The sequence below is a fragment of the Oncorhynchus nerka genome, linkage group LG6 (assembly GCF_034236695.1).
Source record: "Oncorhynchus nerka isolate Pitt River linkage group LG6, Oner_Uvic_2.0, whole genome shotgun sequence".
Classification (NCBI taxonomy): domain Eukaryota; kingdom Metazoa; phylum Chordata; class Actinopteri; order Salmoniformes; family Salmonidae; genus Oncorhynchus; species Oncorhynchus nerka.
The window spans coordinates 17,203,204-17,222,246 of record NC_088401.1 but is presented as its reverse complement, the minus strand read 5'-3'; the positions used below and the strand labels follow the sequence as shown (position 1 = coordinate 17,222,246).

The window sequence follows — 19,043 nt, the reverse complement described above, 5'->3', positions numbered from 1 at the left end:
TTCAGTATAGATTATTTCAGCTCCATTCATGGTGTATGTAGCTAGGCTTATATAGCCTTCCAAGTTTTTCTATAACTGAAAATTCAAGCAGCAATGTTTGAGAGTAATACTTGTTTGAAAGCCAGAGTAATTCCACACACATTTCTCTCTCACATGGCCTATTCCTTGTTCCATTTTGCAACACACACACACACACACACACACACACACACACACACACACACACACACACAGGCTACTATAGAGTGGGGAACCATGACATTTTCATATGCAAATAGCATTTATTTCCATAGTTACAATGTCCTAATGCGCAATAAATTACATTATATTCTTTGAGAGCAAAATTATATCTAGGTTTTCTAAATATGACTTTAAATAGACCTTGGCTACATCTAAAGGCTATTTACAAAGTCTCAGATGACAACAACAGCCTGCATAAACAATGGAGTAATATTCATTCATGTTTTTTGCTATAATAACTTAATTCATATTTGTAAATACCTCATGTTGATGTATACAATGTTGCCAATAGTCAATCGTTATTTGTAACAACCACGCATTGTACTGTTACAAAGTTTCCAAGCAATTTCCTTCACAACACTTTCGTTTTAAAAGGCCATGTGGAACCAAAATGGCGCCGTGCACATTGGCAACATCCGTTCTGACTTGTCACGCGCCGTGCGTGCTGACGCACTTCCACTTCATCTTGCTCGCGATGTGTGTAGCCTTCTTTAAGTGGAAAAAATACGGTGTCAAAACGGAATGTAAACACGACTAAAACATGATCTTTCGACAAAGTGGGACCTAAAGCGCTGTCACACTGGGTAGATGAGGATATTCTGCAAAGGTTTCGGCGCATCTTTGTTGTCTTCGTATGTCCACTTTCTCCGTAAATGGTCTCCGGCGAGCTGTGCCTGGCAGCGGACAACGACTTCTTGGCGAATAATATGAAGGAGATGATTGGAGGTTGCTGCGTGTGCTCAGACGAGAGAGGCTGGGCAGAAAACCCTCTAGTATACTGTGACGGTCACGGCTGCAATGTTGCAGTCCATCAAGGTAAACACCGGATACAATTCAAAACATTAAACATGGAATTTGCTTGACGAACATCCGATAACTAGCTCAGGCTAGGTAGCGCGGTTGATGGTCTGCCAGGAAGCTAGCTATTAACGTTAGCTAGGTAAGCTAACTAATTTTGCTGACTACAATAGCTAATAGGCAAGGTTATAGCTAGTTACTGTAACGTTAGCTAGTTATATCCAATCGACTGTTTGCGCGTTTGTCCTGACCTACCTAGCCAGTTAGCCTTCCTATCTAGTAGGTATGAAGTTGGCTAAGGTAACTAGCTAACTAACGTTAACTAGCTAGATGGATAGTATTTTTATAGCTAGCAGCTTGTAACCGGCTAATGTGATGCGCCATTAACCGTTACGGATATGTACTGTTTGATACATGTTTGGTCAAATCGAGAACGAAGATAGTTCAGGTTGGTCGAAAATTCTGCTACGCCAAACCGTAACGTTACCTACCATGTAAGGCTAATGGGCCATCACATGAAGGTTAGCCCGTTCCAATCTGCCAGGAAGGATTTTTGTACTTGTCAACATTGGCTGTGTAGCCTGGCTATACAATTCGTTGAAATTGCATTGCATAGCTCAAACTAGCTAGCTAACGTTAACGTGTTACTTAATTTGTCTTACCACACTAGCTAACGTTTTTATCCGTTATGATATCCTGCAAGCAAATCACATTATTTTCCCAATGTATTGCTAGATACGTTCTGTAAACCAAGCGGTGAAGTAGTTAGCTAGCTATAGTATGTTGTCAAAATATTGTTAGTTAGCTACTGAGTTTGACAGAATGAACCTGTGTACCAAGTTTGTCTGCAACACACTGACCCAAACAACAATGTCAACGTCACTCAGATTCTGTTGACAAAGTCACAATCAGAACTAGGTATCCAGTCTACACAGTCAATATTTGTGATTTTGGCTTTGTGAGACAGAAAAACTGCCTAGTAATTGTATTTTTATTGTTGATCATTGTCATGTGATTGAATATACACTGCTCAAAAAAATAAAGGGAACACTTAAAAATCAAACAGTCCACTTAGGAAGCAACACTGATTGACAATACATTTCACATGCTGTTGTGCAAATGGAATAGACAACAGGTGGAAATTTTAGGCAATTTAGGCAATGCTTCCTGGCTGATGGTTTGGTCACTTTTGAATGCTGGCGGTGCTTTCACTCTAGTGGTAGCATGAGACGGAGTCTACAACCCACACAAGTGGCTCAGGTAGTGCAGCTCATCCAGGATGGCACATCAATGCAAGCTGTGGCAAGAAGGTTTGCTGTGTCTGTCAGCGTAGTGTCCAGAGCATGGAGGCGCTACCAGGAGACAGGCCAGTACATCAGGAGACGTGGAGGAGGCCGTAGGAGGGCAACAACCCAGCAGCAGGACCGCTACCTCTGCCTTTGTGCAAGGAGGAGCAGGAGGAGCACTTCCAGGGCCCTGCAAAATGACATCCAGCAGGCCACAAATGTGCATGTGTCTGCTCAAACGGTCAGAAACAGACTCTATGAGGGCCCGACGTCCACAGGTGGGGGTTGTGCTTACAGCCCAACACCGTGCAGGATGTTTGGCATTTGCCAGAGAACACCAAGATTGGCAAATTCGCCACTGGCGCCCTGTGCTCTTCACAGATGAAAGCAGGTTCACACTGAGCACGTGACAGTCTGGAGACGCCGTGGAGAACGTTCTGCTGCCTGCAACATCCTCCAGCATGACCGGTTTGGCGGTGGGTCAGTCATGGTGTGGGGTGGCATTTCTTTGGGGGGCCGCACAGCCCTCCGTGTGCTCGCCAGAGGTAGCCTGACTGCCATTAGATACCGAGATGAGATCCTCAGACCCCTTGTGAGACCATATGCTGCTGCGGTTGGCCCTGGGTTCCTCATAATGCAAGACAATGCTAGACCTCATGTGGCTGGAGTGTGTCAGCAGTTCCTGCAAGAGGAAGGCATTGATGCTATGGACTGGCCCGCCCGTTCCCCAGACTGGGCATGCTCCTGATGAGGTGGCGGATGGTCTCCTGAGGGATCTCCTCCCAGACCTGGACTGAAGCATCTGCCAACTCCTGGACAGTCTGTGGTGCAATCCAATTGATGCTATGGACTGGCCCGCCCGTTCCCCAGACTGGGCATGCTCCTGATGAGGTGGCGGATGGTCTCCTGAGGGATCTCCTCCCAGACCTGGACTAAAGCATCTGCCAACTCCTGGACAGTCTGTGGTGCAACGTGGCGTTGATGGATGGAGCGAGACATGATGTCCGAGATGTGCTCAATTGGATTGCAATATCTCGGACATCATGTCTCGCTCCATCCATCAACGCCACGTTGCACCACAGACTGTCCAGGAGTTGGCAGATGCTTTAGTCCAGGTCTGGGAGGAGATCCCTCAGGAGACCATCCGCCACCTCATCAGGAGCATGCCCAGGTTTTGTAGGGAGGTCATACAGGCATGTGGAGGCCACACACACTACTGAGCCTCATTTTGACTTGTTTTAAGGACATTACATCAAAGTTGGATCAGCCTGTAGTGTAGTTTTCCACTTTAGTTTTGAGTGTGACTCCAAATCCAGACCTCCATGGGTTGATACATTTGATTTCCATTGATAATTTTTGTGATTTTGTTGTCAGCACATTCAACTATGTAAAGAAAAAAGTATTTAATAAGTATATTTCATTCATTGAGCAGTGTATGTCTTCATACACGTATTTAGATCTGATTGGGATCACCATTAGCTAGCAACAGCTAGTCAGTCTTCCTGGGGTCCAACACATAACAAAAAGGACACTACAGACAAAATTACATTAATTTTTTATTTTTCCTTTATTTAACTAGGCAAGTCAGTTAAGAACAAGTTCTTATTTTCAATGACGGTCTAAGAACAGTGGTTTAAAAGCCTTGTTCAAATGCAGTACGACAGATTTTTACCTTGTCAGCTCGGGGATTCGATTTTTCAACCTTTCGGTTACTAGTCCAACGCTCTAACCACTAGGCTACCCTGCCGCCCCAAAACACACACAAACTAAACACACCTATTTGTACATGTTATTAAACACAGCCTATATGGTTTATGTGTGAATGAATCAATAGCTAATCAACACACTGACGCCATTGTAACAATCACTGACCCCTCTGTCCCCAACAATAGACAGCATAACAATACCCTTTTTATAGTCAGTGGATTATCTCTGTTCATTGAAGTGGATTACGTGAGTCAGTCAGATGTGAGATAATCTGAGAGGACAGCAGAGGTATCTGGAGTGCAGCATGTTCAGACTCGCGCACTCAGTAGTGACCATGATTTAGTGCTTATAGGGGAAATACTCCCATGAGCTTGGTGTATAGGCTACACCTGGGTTATGTTCAGTAGGGCACCGGGCAAAATGGCAAAATGTTTAGAAACAGAAAGCAAAGAGCTTTTTTATCAGACACGGTCATCTAGTACCATGCCATTAAAAAATATATGTGTATGTTTCCTGCCTATAACATGTCTTTATTAAAAACGTCCAAGTTATGTCAAGTGATTTACCGTTGTAGCACGGCCTACCAGGACACAATTCATCAATGTCCACCTCTGGAGGTGTCAGCCAGATCTGGCACCATTTGCACTATTCCCTGTGTTGATCTTGAAATAGGTCATCCAGATAAACCATGAAGATATGTAAAATAACGATCACCCATTGAGTTATAAAAGAGAAGTGCAAATATATATTTTTATTTAGTTGTATAAACCATGTCTTGGGCTGTGAGTTTTTGGTTCTATAACAAACTAACCTTGTTTAGTCATGTTACCTGGCTGGCTAGCTAGCTAACAACATGGTACCTTGGCTATGCAATGGGAGAACTGAAATGGGATAGACGCTCCAAAGTTTGGATGGATAGGGGAGGGTTTCGCCGGTCGGGTTGTCCTTGTCCTGTCGCACTCTAGCGACTCCTGTGGCGGGCCAGGCACAATGCACGCTGACACGGTCATTACGTATACAGTGTTTCCTCCGACACATTAGTGCGGCTGGCTTCTGGGTTAAGCGAGAAGTGTAAAGAAGCAGCGTAGCCTGGCGGGGTTGTGTTTGAGGACGCATGGCTCTCGACCGTCGCCTCTCCCGTCCGTACGGGAGTTGCAGAGTTGGGACAAGACTACCTACCAATTAGATATCATGAAAAAGGGGGTATCAATACGCCCAGTCACTACAAAGATGAGTTAGGCATATTTCCTAACTCGGTTGCCGGAGAGGAAGGAAACCGCTCATGTTTCAGCTTTCACCATAAAGCCAATGGTGACTTTAAAACAGTTGCATAGTTTAATGGCTGTAATATGAGAGAACATGAGGATGGATCAACAACATTGTAGTTACCCCACAATACTAACCTAAATTACACATTGAGAAAAAGGAAGCCTATACATATATATTTTTTATTCCAAAACATGGATCCTGTTTGCAAAAAGGCAGTAAAGTAAAACTGCAAAAAAAATGGTCAAAGAAATAACTTCATATCCTGAATACAAAGCGTTATGTTTGGGGCAAATCCATCACACCACATCACTGAGTACCACTCTCCATATTTTCAAGCATGGTGGTGGCTGCATCATGTTATGCTTGTCATTGGCAAGGACTGGAGTTTTTTTAGGATTTAAAAAAAACCGAATCTAGAGCTAAGCACAGGCAAAATCCTAGAGGAAATCCTGGTTTAGTCTGCTTTCCAACAGACATTGAGAGAGACATTTACCTTTCAGCAGGACAATAACCTAAAACATAAGGCCAGATAATATACTCTGGAGTTGCTTACCAAGACGACGTTGAATGTTCAGAGTGGCCTAGTTACAGTTTTGACTTAAATTGGCTTGAATATCTATGGCAAGACTTGAAAATGGCCATAGCAATGATCAACAATCAACTTGACAGAGCTTAAGGACATTTCGGGAAGAATAATGTACGAATATTATGCAATCCAGGTTGGCCAGATGTGCAAAGTTAGGTGATTCAAACATGTATTGACTCAGGGGTGTGAATACTTATGTAAATGCAATATTTATGTATTTCATTTTCAATAAATTATCAAAATGTTCTAATAATATGTTTTAACTTTTTAATTATGGGGTATTGTGTGTAGATGGGTGAGAAATAACATCAATTGAATCCATTTTTAATTCAGGCTGTAACACAGCAAGGTGGAATAATTCAAGGGGTTTGAATACTTTCTGAGGGCCCTGTATAGAAGTTAGACTAAACCCAGTGGTATCGTGGTGTTACTCTGTATCGTGGTGTTACTCTGTATCGTGGTGTTACTCTGCATCGTGGTGTTACTCTGCATCGTGGTGTTACTCTGCATCGTGGTGTTACTCTGCATCGTGGTGTTACTCTGTATCGTGGTGTTACTCTGTATCGTGGTGTTACTCTCTGGCGTGCTGCTATCCGGTATCGTGGTGATACCGCTCGGTCTGGTGATACTTGGCCTGGTGTCATGCCGTTAGCAGAAACCCAGTGTTGTCCTCTAGCGTGCTGCTATGGCATCGTGGTATTAACCCAGTGTTGTCACTGCTATGGCATCGTGGTGTGTGGTATTAACCCAGTGTTGTCTCTCTGCAGCGTGCTGCTATGGCATCGTGGTATTAACCCAGTGTTGTCCTCTCTGCAGCGTGCTGCTATGGCATCGTGGTATTAACCCAGTGTTGTCCTCTCTGCAGCGTGCTGCTATGGCATCGTGGTGTGTGGTATTAACCCAGTGTTGTCCTCTCTGCAGCGTACTGCTATGGCATCGTGGTGTGTGGTATTAACCCAGTGTTGTCCTCTCTGCAGCGTGCTGCTATGGCATCGTGGTATTAACCCAGTGTTGTCCTCTCTGCAGCGTGCTGCTATGGCATCGTGGTATTAACCCAGTGTTGTCCTCTCTGCAGCGTGCTGCTATGGCATCGTGGTGTGCTATGGCATCGTGGTGTGTGGTATTAACCCAGTGTTGTTGTCCTCTCTGCAGCGTGCTGCTATATTAATGGTGTGTGGTATTAACAGTGTTGTCCTCTCTGCAGCGTGCTGCTATGGCATAATATTAACCCAGTGTTGTCCTCTCTGCAGCGTGCTGCTATGGCATCGTGGTGTGTGGTATTAACCCAGTATTAACCCAGTGTTGTCCTCTCTGCAGCGTGCTGCTGCTGGCATGTTGTCCTCTCTGCAGCGTGCTGTGGTATTAACCCAGTGTTGTCCTCTGCAGCTCTGCAGCGTGCTATGGCATCGTGGTGTGTGGTATTAACCCAGTGTTGTCCTCTCTGCAGAGTGCTGCTATGGCATCGTGGTATTAACCCAGGTTCTGCTATGGCATCGTGGTGTGTGGTATTAACCCAGTGTTGTCTGGACCCTGGTTCTGCAGGAAGTGTGAATCTCAGGAGAGAGCAGCCAGAGTGGTGAGTCTGACCAATAGTCTCAACACCGTATTCTCAGCAATATGTTTTATACTACAGTTTCCGCTAATATTTAGCCGGTACTTTATAGGACATTGTGTTATTACTATCTGCTATTTACTTCAAAGAATTCAACACAATTGGCAACTACCTGGTAGCAACTAGTACCGTATAGTGCTTATATTAAAGGATCCAAAACAAGTAGTAAATTGGATATTACAGTGTAAAATGTTACATTGTGGCAAGATCTGACAGAGCCAGCCAGCCATGGCACCATCAGACATGCTTAAGAAGCCCACAGTATATTTCTCATAGGGAAAACAACAGCATCCCTGCCTGTACTTTCCTCAGCCTGGCTGTAGAAACAGTTAAACAGTGCGGTCATACTCGCTTGTGATATTGTGTGGACAAAATAGTCGGGAAGAGGATTTGAATCTGTTTTCTTCTGAGGGATGGTAGGCATCCTATGGGAGTAGCTGGTGTGAAATGGGCAGGACTGGAGGGATACACACACAACACACTCGCTCTATCACGCATGGGAAAGGGAAACCGTCTTGGGCAGCAGATAGTGGCTTTGTGTTTTAGGAGAGGTTGGGGTGAACTAGGCTCTCCCTTCCTCATAGTAGTATCCACACAGTATGACAGAGCTGGATGTGGGAGCTATGGCATCGAAGCCCACTTACACCTATTTGATAGTGTTGGATCAGTGATTACTGAAAATACTGGGTGTGTCAGAGTGTGTATGAGAGAAAGGGAGTAAGGTACATGTGTGTGTGTATCTATAGTATGTAGAGCCTTCAGAAGGTATTCACGCCCCTATACTTTTTTCAGATTTTGTTGTGTTAGTCTGAATTTAAAATAGATGAAATTGAGATTTTGTTGTCACTGGCCTACACACACGATACCCCATATGTCAAAGTGGAATTATATATATTTTTTAATTTGTACAAATTAATAAAAAAATTAAAAGGTGAAATGTCTTGAGTCAATAAGTATTAAAAAGTCCTTAATTAACAAGTCACATAATAAGTTTCATGGACTCACTCTGTGTGCAATAAGTGTTTAGCATGATTTTTGAATGACTGCCTCATCTCTGTACCCCACAGGGAGGCCAATGGGGTCTTGAATGGCTTTAATGGCTGTGATATGAGAACTGAGGATGGATCAACAACATTGTAGTTACTCCACAGTACTAACCTAATTGACAGAGTGAAAAGAAGGAAACCTGTACAGAATACAAATATTCCAAAATACTGTTTGCATCCATGCAGTAATTAGATTTATTAAGAACGACATTAGCCGACGCCAATGGCGACAGTTCGTCTTACTGGGGTCCGACACATAACGAAAAACACATTACAGGTTCGATACTTTACACTTTACATACTACATGTTTTGTGTGTGTGTGTGTGTGTGCGCGTGCGTGCGTGCGTGCGCATATCTGCATCAATCAGTTACACATACCTGACGATACATACTCACAACAATTAGGTCACATGGGGGAGAGGCGTTGTGCCGTAAGGTGTGGCACAGCAGTCAAAGGCACTGCATCTCAGTGCTAGAGGCGTCACTACAGACCCTGGTTCGATTCCAGGCTGTATCACAACCGGCCATGATTGGGAGTCCCAAAGGGTGACGCATAATTGACCCGGCATCATTAGGGTTTGGTCGGGGTAGGCCGTCATTGTCAATAAGAATTTGTTCTTAACTGACTTGCCTAGTTAAATAAAGGTTTAATAAAAAACAACATGTTTGAAACCATGTTTACTTGCGCTCTATGAGATGGGAGTTCCATGAACTCATGTCTCTGTATAATACTGTATAGAAGATGGAAGGGAGTTCCATGCGCTCATGTCTCTGTATAATACTGTATATAAGATGGAAGGGAGTTCCATGCCCTCATGTCTCTGTATAATACTGTATAGAAGATGGAAGGGAGTTCCATGCCCTCATGTCTCTGTATAATACTGTATAGAAGATGGAAGGGAGTTCCATGCCCTCATGTCTCTGTATAATACTGTATAGAAGATGGAAGGGAGTTCCATGCGCTCATGTCTCTGTATAATACTGTATATAAGATGGAAGGGAGTTCCATGCCCTCATGTCTCTGTATAATACTGTATATAAGATGGAAGGGAGTTCCATGAACTCATGTCTCTGTATAATACTGTATATAAGATGGAAGGGAGTTCCATGCCCTCATGTCTCTGTATAATACTGTATAGAAGATGGAAGGGAGTTCCATGCACTCATGTCTCTGTATAATACTGTATATAAGATGGAAGGGAGTTCCATGAACTCATGTCTCTGTATAATACTGTATATAAGATGGAAGGGAGTTCCATGAACTCATGTCTCTGTATAATACTGTATATAAGATGGAAGGGAGTTCCATGCACTCATGTCTCTGTATAATACTGTATATAAGATGGAAGGGAGTTCCATGAACTCATGTCTCTGTATAATACTGTATATAAGATGGAAGGAGTTCCATGCACTCATGTCTCTGTATAATACTGTATATAAGATGGAAGGGAGTTCCATGAACTCATGTCTCTGTATAATACTGTATATGAGATGGAAGGGAGTTCCATGAACTCATGTCTCTGTATAATACTGTATATAAGATGGAAGGGAGTTCCATGAACTCATGTCTCTGTATAATACTGTATATAAGATGGAAGGGAGTTCCATGCACTCATGTCTCTGTATAATACTGTATATGAGATGGAAGGGAGTTCCATGAACTCATGTCTCTGTATAATACTGTATATAAGATGGAAGGGAGTTCCATGCACTCATGTCTCTGTATAATACTGTATATGAGATGGAAGGGAGTTCCATGAACTCATGTCTCTGTATAATACTGTATATGAGATGGAAGGGAGTTCCATGCCCTCATGTCTCTGTATAATACTGTATAGAAGATGGAAGGGAGTTCCATGCACTCATGTCTCTGTATAATACTGTATATAAGATGGAAGGGAGTTCCATGAACTCATGTCTCTGTATAATACTGTATATAAGATGGAAGGGAGTTCCATGAACTCATGTCTCTGTATAATACTGTATATAAGATGGAAGGGAGTTCCATGCACTCATGTCTCTGTATAATACTGTATATAAGATGGAAGGGAGTTCCATGAACTCATGTCTCTGTATAATACTGTATATAAGATGGAAGGGAGTTCCATGCACTCATGTCTCTGTATAATACTGTATATAAGATGGAAGGGAGTTCCATGAACTCATGTCTCTGTATAATACTGTATATGAGATGGAAGGGAGTTCCATGAACTCATGTCTCTGTATAATACTGTATATAAGATGGAAGGGAGTTCCATGCACTCATGTCTCTGTATAATACTGTATATGAGATGGAAGGGAGTTCCATGAACTCATGTCTCTGTATAATACTGTATATAAGATGGAAGGGAGTTCCATGCACTCATGTCTCTGTATAATACTGTATATAAGATGGAAGGGAGTTCCATGAACTCATGTCTCTGTATAATACTGTATATAAGATGGGAGTTCCATGAACTCATTTACATTTACATTTAAGTAATTTAGCAGACGCTCTTATCCAGAGCGACTTACTCATGTCTCTGTATAATACTGTATATAAGATGGAAGGGAGTTCCATGCACTCATGTCTGTATAATACTGTATATAAGATGGAAGGGAGTTCCATGCACTCATGTCTCTGTATAATACTGTATATAAGATGGAAGGGAGTTCCATGCACTCATGTCTCTGTATAATACTGTATATAAGATGGGAGTTCCATGCACTCATGTCTCTGTATAATACTGTATATGAGATGGAAGGGAGTTCCATGCCCTCATGTCTCTGTATAATACTGTATATAAGATGGAAGGGAGTTCCATGCCCTCATGTCTCTGTATAATACTGTATATGAGATGGAAGGGAGTTCCATGCACTCATGTCTCTGTATAATGATGTATATAAGATGGAAGGGAGTTCCATGCACTCATGTCTCTGTATAATACTGTATATGAGATGGAAGGGAGTTCCATGCCCTCATGTCTCTGTATAATACTGTATATGAGATGGAAGGGAGTTCCATGCACTCATGTCTCTGTATAATGATGTATATGAGATGGAAGGGAGTTCCATGCGCTCATGGCTCTGTGTAATACTGTATATAAGATGGAAGGGAGTTCCATGCACTCATGTCTCTGTATAATACTGTATATGAGATGGAAGGGAGTTCCATGCCCTCATGTCTCTGTATAATACTGTATATGAGATGGAAGGGAGTTCCATGCACTCATGTCTCTGTATAATACTGTATATAAGATGGAAGTTCCATGCACTCATGTCTCTGTATAATACTGTATAGAAGATGGAAGGGAGTTCCATGCACTCATGTCTGTATAATACTGTATAGAAGATGGAAGGGAGTTCCATGCACTCATGTCTCTGTATAATACTGTATATAAGATGGAAGGGAGTTCCATGCACTCATGTCTCTGTGTAATACTGTATATAAGATGGAAGGGAGTTCCATGCACTCATGTCTCTGTATAATACTGTATATAAGATGGAAGGAAGTTCCATGCACTCATGTCTCTGTATAATACTGTATATAAGATGGAAGTTCCATGCACTCATGTCTCTGTATAATACTGTATATGAGATGGAAGGGAGTTCCATGCACTCATGTCTCTGTATAATACTGTATATGAGATGGAAGGGAGTTCCATGCCCTCATGTCTCTGTATAATACTGTATATAAGATGGAAGGGAGTTCCATGCACTCATGTCTCTGTATAATACTGTATATGAGATGGAAGGGAGTTCCATGCACTCATGTCTCTGTATAATACTGTATATAAGATGGAAGGGAGTTCCATGCCCTCATGTCTCTGTATAATACTGTATATAAGATGGAAGGGAGTTCCATGCACTCATGTCTCTGTATAATACTGTATATAAGATGGAAGGGAGTTCCATGCACTCATGTCTCTGTATAATACTGTATATAAGATGGAAGGGAGTTCCATGCCCTCATGTCTCTGTATAATACTGTATATAAGATGGAAGGGAGTTCCATGCACTCATGTCTCTGTATAATACTGTATATGAGATGGAAGGGAGTTCCATGCACTCATGTCTCTGTATAATACTGTATATAAGATGGAAGGGAGTTCCATGCACTCATGTCTCTGTATAATACTGTATATAAGATGGAAGTTCCATGCACTTATGTCTCTGTATAATACTGTATATGAGATGGAAGGGAGTTCCATGCACTCATGTCTCTGTATAATGATGTATATAAGATGGAAGGGAGTTCCATGCACTCATGTCTCTGTATAATACTGTATATAAGATGGAAGGGAGTTCCATGCACTCATGTCTCTGTATAATGATGTATATAAGATGGAAGGGAGTTCCATGCACTCATGTCTCTGTATAATACTCTATATAAGATGGAAGTTCCATGCACTCATGTCTCTGTATAATACTGTATAGAAGATGGAAGGGAGTTCCATGCACTCATGTCTCTGTATAATACTGTATATAAGATGGAAGGGAGTTCCATGCACTCATGTCTCTGTATAATACGGTATATAAGATGGAAGGGAGTTCCATGAACTCATGTCTCTGTATAATACTGTATATAAGATGGAAGGGAGTTCCATGCACTCATGTCTCTGTATAATACTGTATATAAGATGGAAGTTCCATGCACTCATGTCTCTGTATAATACTGTATATAAGATGGAAGGGAGTTCCATGCACTCATGTCTCTGTATAATACTGTATATAAGATGGAAGTTCCATGCACTCATGTCTCTGTATAATACTGTATATGAGATGGAAGGGAGTTCCATGCACTCATGTCTCTGTATAATGATGTATATAAGATGGAAGGGAGTTCCATGCACTCATGTCTCTGTATAATACTGTATATAAGATGGAAGGGAGTTCCATGCACTCATGTCTCTGTATAATGATGTATATAAGATGGAAGGGAGTTCCATGCACTCATGTCTCTGTATAAAGATGGAAGTTCCATGCACTCATGTCTCTGTATAAGATGGAAGGGAGTTCCATGCACTCATGTCTGTATAATACTGTATATGAGATGGAAGGGAGTTCCATGCACTCATGTCTCTGTATAATGATGTATATAAGATGGGAGTTCCATGCACTCATGTCTCTGTATAATACTGTATATAAGATGGAAGTTCCATGCACTCATGTCTCTGTATAATACTGTATATGAGATGGAAGGGAGTTCCATGCACTCATGTCTCTGTATAATACTGTATATGAGATGGAAGGGAGTTCCATGAACTCATGTCTCTGTATAATACTGTATATGAGATGGAAGGGAGTTCCATGCCCTCATGTCTCTGTATAATACTGTATAGAAGATGGAAGGGAGTTCCATGCACTCATGTCTCTGTATAATACTGTATAGAAGATGGAAGGGAGTTCCATGAACTCATGTCTCTGTATAATACTGTATATAAGATGGAAGGGAGTTCCATGAACTCATGTCTCTGTATAATACTGTATATAAGATGGAAGGGAGTTCCATGCACTCATGTCTCTGTATAATACTGTATATAAGATGGAAGGGAGTTCCATGAACTCATGTCTCTGTATAATACTGTATATAAGATGGAAGGGAGTTCCATGCACTCATGTCTCTGTATAATACTGTATATAAGATGGAAGGGAGTTCCATGAACTCATGTCTCTGTATAATACTGTATATGAGATGGAAGGGAGTTCCATGAACTCATGTCTCTGTATAATACTGTATATAAGATGGAAGGGAGTTCCATGCACTCATGTCTCTGTATAATACTGTATATGAGATGGAAGGGAGTTCCATGAACTCATGTCTCTGTATAATACTGTATATAAGATGGAAGGGAGTTCCATGCACTCATGTCTCTGTATAATACTGTATATAAGATGGAAGGATTCCATGGTCTCTGTAAGTATATAAGATGGAAGGAGTTCCATGCACTCATGTCTCTGTATAATACTGTATATAAGATGGAAGGGAGTTCCATGAACTCATGTCTCTGTATAATACTGTATATAAGATGGGAGTTCCATGAACTCATTTACATTTACATTTAAGTAATTTAGCAGACGCTCTTATCCAGAGCGACTTACTCATGTCTCTGTATAATACTGTATATAAGATGGAAGGGAGTTCCATGCACTCATGTCTCTGTATAATACTGTATATAAGATGGAAGGGAGTTCCATGCACTCATGTCTCTGTATAATACTGTATATAAGATGGGAGTTCCATGCACTCATGTCTCTGTATAATACTGTATATGAGATGGAAGGGAGTTCCATGCCCTCATGTCTCTGTATAATACTGTATATAAGATGGAAGGGAGTTCCATGCCCTCATGTCTCTGTATAATACTGTATATGAGATGGAAGGGAGTTCCATGCACTCATGTCTCTGTATAATGATGTATATAAGATGGAAGGGAGTTCCATGCACTCATGTCTCTGTATAATACTGTATATGAGATGGAAGGGAGTTCCATGCCCTCATGTCTCTGTATAATACTGTATATGAGATGGAAGGGAGTTCCATGCACTCATGTCTCTGTATAATGATGTATATGAGATGGAAGGGAGTTCCATGCGCTCATGGCTCTGTGTAATACTGTATATAAGATGGAAGGGAGTTCCATGCACTCATGTCTCTGTATAATACTGTATATGAGATGGAAGGGAGTTCCATGCCCTCATGTCTCTGTATAATACTGTATATGAGATGGAAGGGAGTTCCATGCACTCATGTCTCTGTATAATACTGTATATAAGATGGAAGTTCCATGCACTCATGTCTCTGTATAATACTGTATAGAAGATGGAAGGGAGTTCCATGCACTCATGTCTGTATAATACTGTATAGAAGATGGAAGGGAGTTCCATGCACTCATGTCTCTGTATAATACTGTATATAAGATGGAAGGAGTTCCATGCACTCATGTCTCTGTGTAATACTGTATATAAGATGGAAGGGAGTTCCATGCACTCATGTCTCTGTATAATACTGTATATAAGATGGAAGGAAGTTCCATGCACTCATGTCTCTGTATAATACTGTATATAAGATGGAAGTTCCATGCACTCATGTCTCTGTATAATACTGTATATGAGATGGAAGGGAGTTCCATGCACTCATGTCTCTGTATAATACTGTATATGAGATGGAAGGGAGTTCCATGCCCTCATGTCTCTGTATAATACTGTATATAAGATGGAAGGAGTTCCATGCACTCATGTCTCTGTATAATACTGTATATGAGATGGAAGGAGTTCCATGCACTCATGTCTCTGTATAATACTGTATATAAGATGGAAGGGAGTTCCATGCCCTCATGTCTCTGTATAATACTGTATATAAGATGGAAGGGAGTTCCATGCCTCATGTCTCTGTATAATACTGTATATAAGATGGAAGGGAGTTCCATGCACTCATGTCTCTGTATAATACTGTATATGAGATGGAAGGGAGTTCCATGCACTCATGTCTCTGTATAATACTGTATATAAGATGGAAGGGAGTTCCATGCACTCATGTCTCTGTATAATACTGTATATAAGATGGAAGTTCCATGCACTTATGTCTCTGTATAATACTGTATATGAGATGGAAGGGAGTTCCATGCACTCATGTCTCTGTATAATGATGTATATAAGATGGAAGGGAGTTCCATGCACTCATGTCTCTGTATAATACTGTATATAAGATGGAAGGGAGTTCCATGCACTCATGTCTCTGTATAATGATGTATATAAGATGGAAGGGAGTTCCATGCACTCATGTCTCTGTATAATACTCTATATAAGATGGAAGTTCCATGCACTCATGTCTCTGTATAATACTGTATAGAAGATGGAAGGGAGTTCCATGCACTCATGTCTCTGTATAATACTGTATATAAGATGGAAGGGAGTTCCATGCACTCATGTCTCTGTATAATACGGTATATAAGATGGAAGGGAGTTCCATGAACTCATGTCTCTGTATAATACTGTATATAAGATGGAAGGGAGTTCCATGCACTCATGTCTCTGTATAATACTGTATATAAGATGGAAGTTCCATGCACTCATGTCTCTGTATAATACTGTATATGAGATGGAAGGGAGTTCCATGCACTCATGTCTCTGTATAATGATGTATATAAGATGGAAGGGAGTTCCATGCACTCATGTCTCTGTATAATACTGTATATAAGATGGAAGGGAGTTCCATGCACTCATGTCTCTGTATAATGATGTATATAAGATGGAAGGGAGTTCCATGCACTCATGTCTCTGTATAATACTGTATATAAGATGGAAGTTCCATGCACTCATGTCTCTGTATAATACTGTATAGAAGATGGAAGGGAGTTCCACTCATGTCTGTATAATACTGTATATGAGATGGAAGGGAGTTCCATGCACTCATGTCTCTGTATAATGATGTATATAAGATGGGAGTTCCATGCACTCATGTCTCTGTATAATACTGTATATAAGATGGAAGGGAGTTCCATGCACTCATGTCTCTGTATAATACTGTATATGAGATGGAAGGGAGTTCCATGCACTCATGTCTCTGTATAATACTGTATATAAGATGGAAGGGAGTTCCATGCCCTCATGTCTCTGTATAATACTGTATATAAGATGGAAGGGAGTTCCATGCACTCATGTCTCTGTATAATACTGTATATGAGATGGAAGGGAGTTCCATGCACTCATGTCTCTGTATAATACTGTATATAAGATGGAAGGGAGTTCCATGCACTCATGTCTCTGTATAATACTGTATATAAGATGGAAGTTCCATGCACTCATGTCTCTGTATAATACTGTATATGAGATGGAAGGGAGTTCCATGCACTCATGTCTCTGTATAATGATGTATATAAGATGGAAGGGAGTTCCATGCACTCATGTCTCTGTATAATACTGTATATAAGATGGAAGGGAGTTCCATGCACTCATGTCTCTGTATAATGATGTATATAAGATGGAAGGGAGTTCCATGCACTCATGTCTCTGTATAATACTCTATATAAGATGGAAGTTCCATGCACTCATGTCTCTGTATAATACTGTATAGAAGATGGAAGGGAGTTCCATGCACTCATGTCTCTGTATAATACGGTATATAAGATGGAAGGGAGTTCCATGAACTCATGTCTCTGTATAATACTGTATATAAGATGGAAGGGAGTTCCATGCACTCATGTCTCTGTATAATGATGTATAGAAGATGGAAGGGAGTTCCATGCCCTCATGTCTCTGTATAATACTGTATAGAAGATGGAAGGGAGTTCCATGCCCTCATGTCTCTGTATAATACTGTATATAAGATGGAAGGGAGTTCCATGCCCTCATGTCTCTGTATAATACTGTATATAAGATGGAAGGGAGTTCCATGAACTCATGTCTCTGTATAATACTGTATATAAGATGGAAGGGAGTTCCATGCCCTCATGTCTCTGTATAATACTGTATAGAAGATGGAAGGGAGTTCCATGCACTCATGTCTCTGTATAATACTGTATATAAGATGGAAGGGAGTTCCATGAACTCATGTCTCTGTATAATACTGTATATGAGATGGAAGGGAGTTCCATGCACTCATGTCTCTGTATAATACTGTATATAAGATGGAAGGAAGTTCCATGCACTCATGTCTCTGTATAATACTGTATATAAGATGGAAGTTCCATGCACTCATGTCTCTGTATAATACTGTATATGAGATGGAAGGGAGTTCCATGCACTCATGTCTCTGTATAATACTGTATATGAGATGGAAGGGAGTTCCATGCCCTCATGTCTCTGTATAATACTGTATATAAGATGGAAGGGAGTTCCATGCACTCATGTCTCTGTATAATACTGTATATGAGATGGAAGGGAGTTCCATGCACTCATGTCTCTGTATAATACTGTATATAAGATGGAAGGGAGTTCCATGCCCTCATGTCTCTGTATAATACTGTATATAAGATGGAAGGGAGTTCCATGCACTCATGTCTCTGTATAATACTGTATATGAGATGGAAGGGAGTTCCATGCACTCATGTCTCTGTATAATACTGTATATAAGATGGAAGGGAGTTCCATGCCCTCATGTCTCTGTATAATACTGTATATAAGATGGAAGGGAGTTCCATGCACTCATGTCTCTGTATAATACTGTATATGAGATGGAAGGGAGTTCCATGCACTCATGTCTCTGTATAATACTGTATATAAGATGGAAGGGAGTTCCATGCACTCATGTCTCTGTATAATACTGTATATAAGATGGAAGTTCCATGCACTCATGTCTCTGTATAATACTGTATATGAGATGGAAGGGAGTTCCATGCACTCATGTCTCTGTATAATATGTATATAAGATGGAAGGGAGTTCCATGCACTCATGTCTCTGTATAATACTGTATATAAGATGGAAGGGAGTTCCATGCACTCATGTCTCTGTATAATGATGTATATAAGATGGAAGGGAGTTCCATGCACTCATGTCTCTGTATAATACTGTATATAA

The 19,043-nt window shown here is 41.1% G+C and overlaps 1 protein-coding gene across 3 annotated transcripts in view; it reads left to right on the top strand.

The window, feature by feature from the left end:
• Positions 1-937: 937 nt before the first annotated feature.
• LOC115129315 (protein AF-10-like) overlaps positions 938-19,043 on the top strand; it is a 90,628-nt gene continuing 72,522 nt past the window's right edge. For 2 of the 3 annotated variants that reach the window (XM_065019297.1, XM_065019295.1), the window contains exon 1: positions 938-1,056. In XM_065019297.1, coding sequence (XP_064875369.1) covers positions 1,039-1,056 — 18 coding nt within the window. In that variant the 5' untranslated portion in view covers positions 938-1,038. Of the gene's footprint in view, positions 1,057-1,081; positions 1,181-19,043 lie in introns of those variants that run through there. The other variant, XM_065019296.1, reaches the window with a different exon arrangement.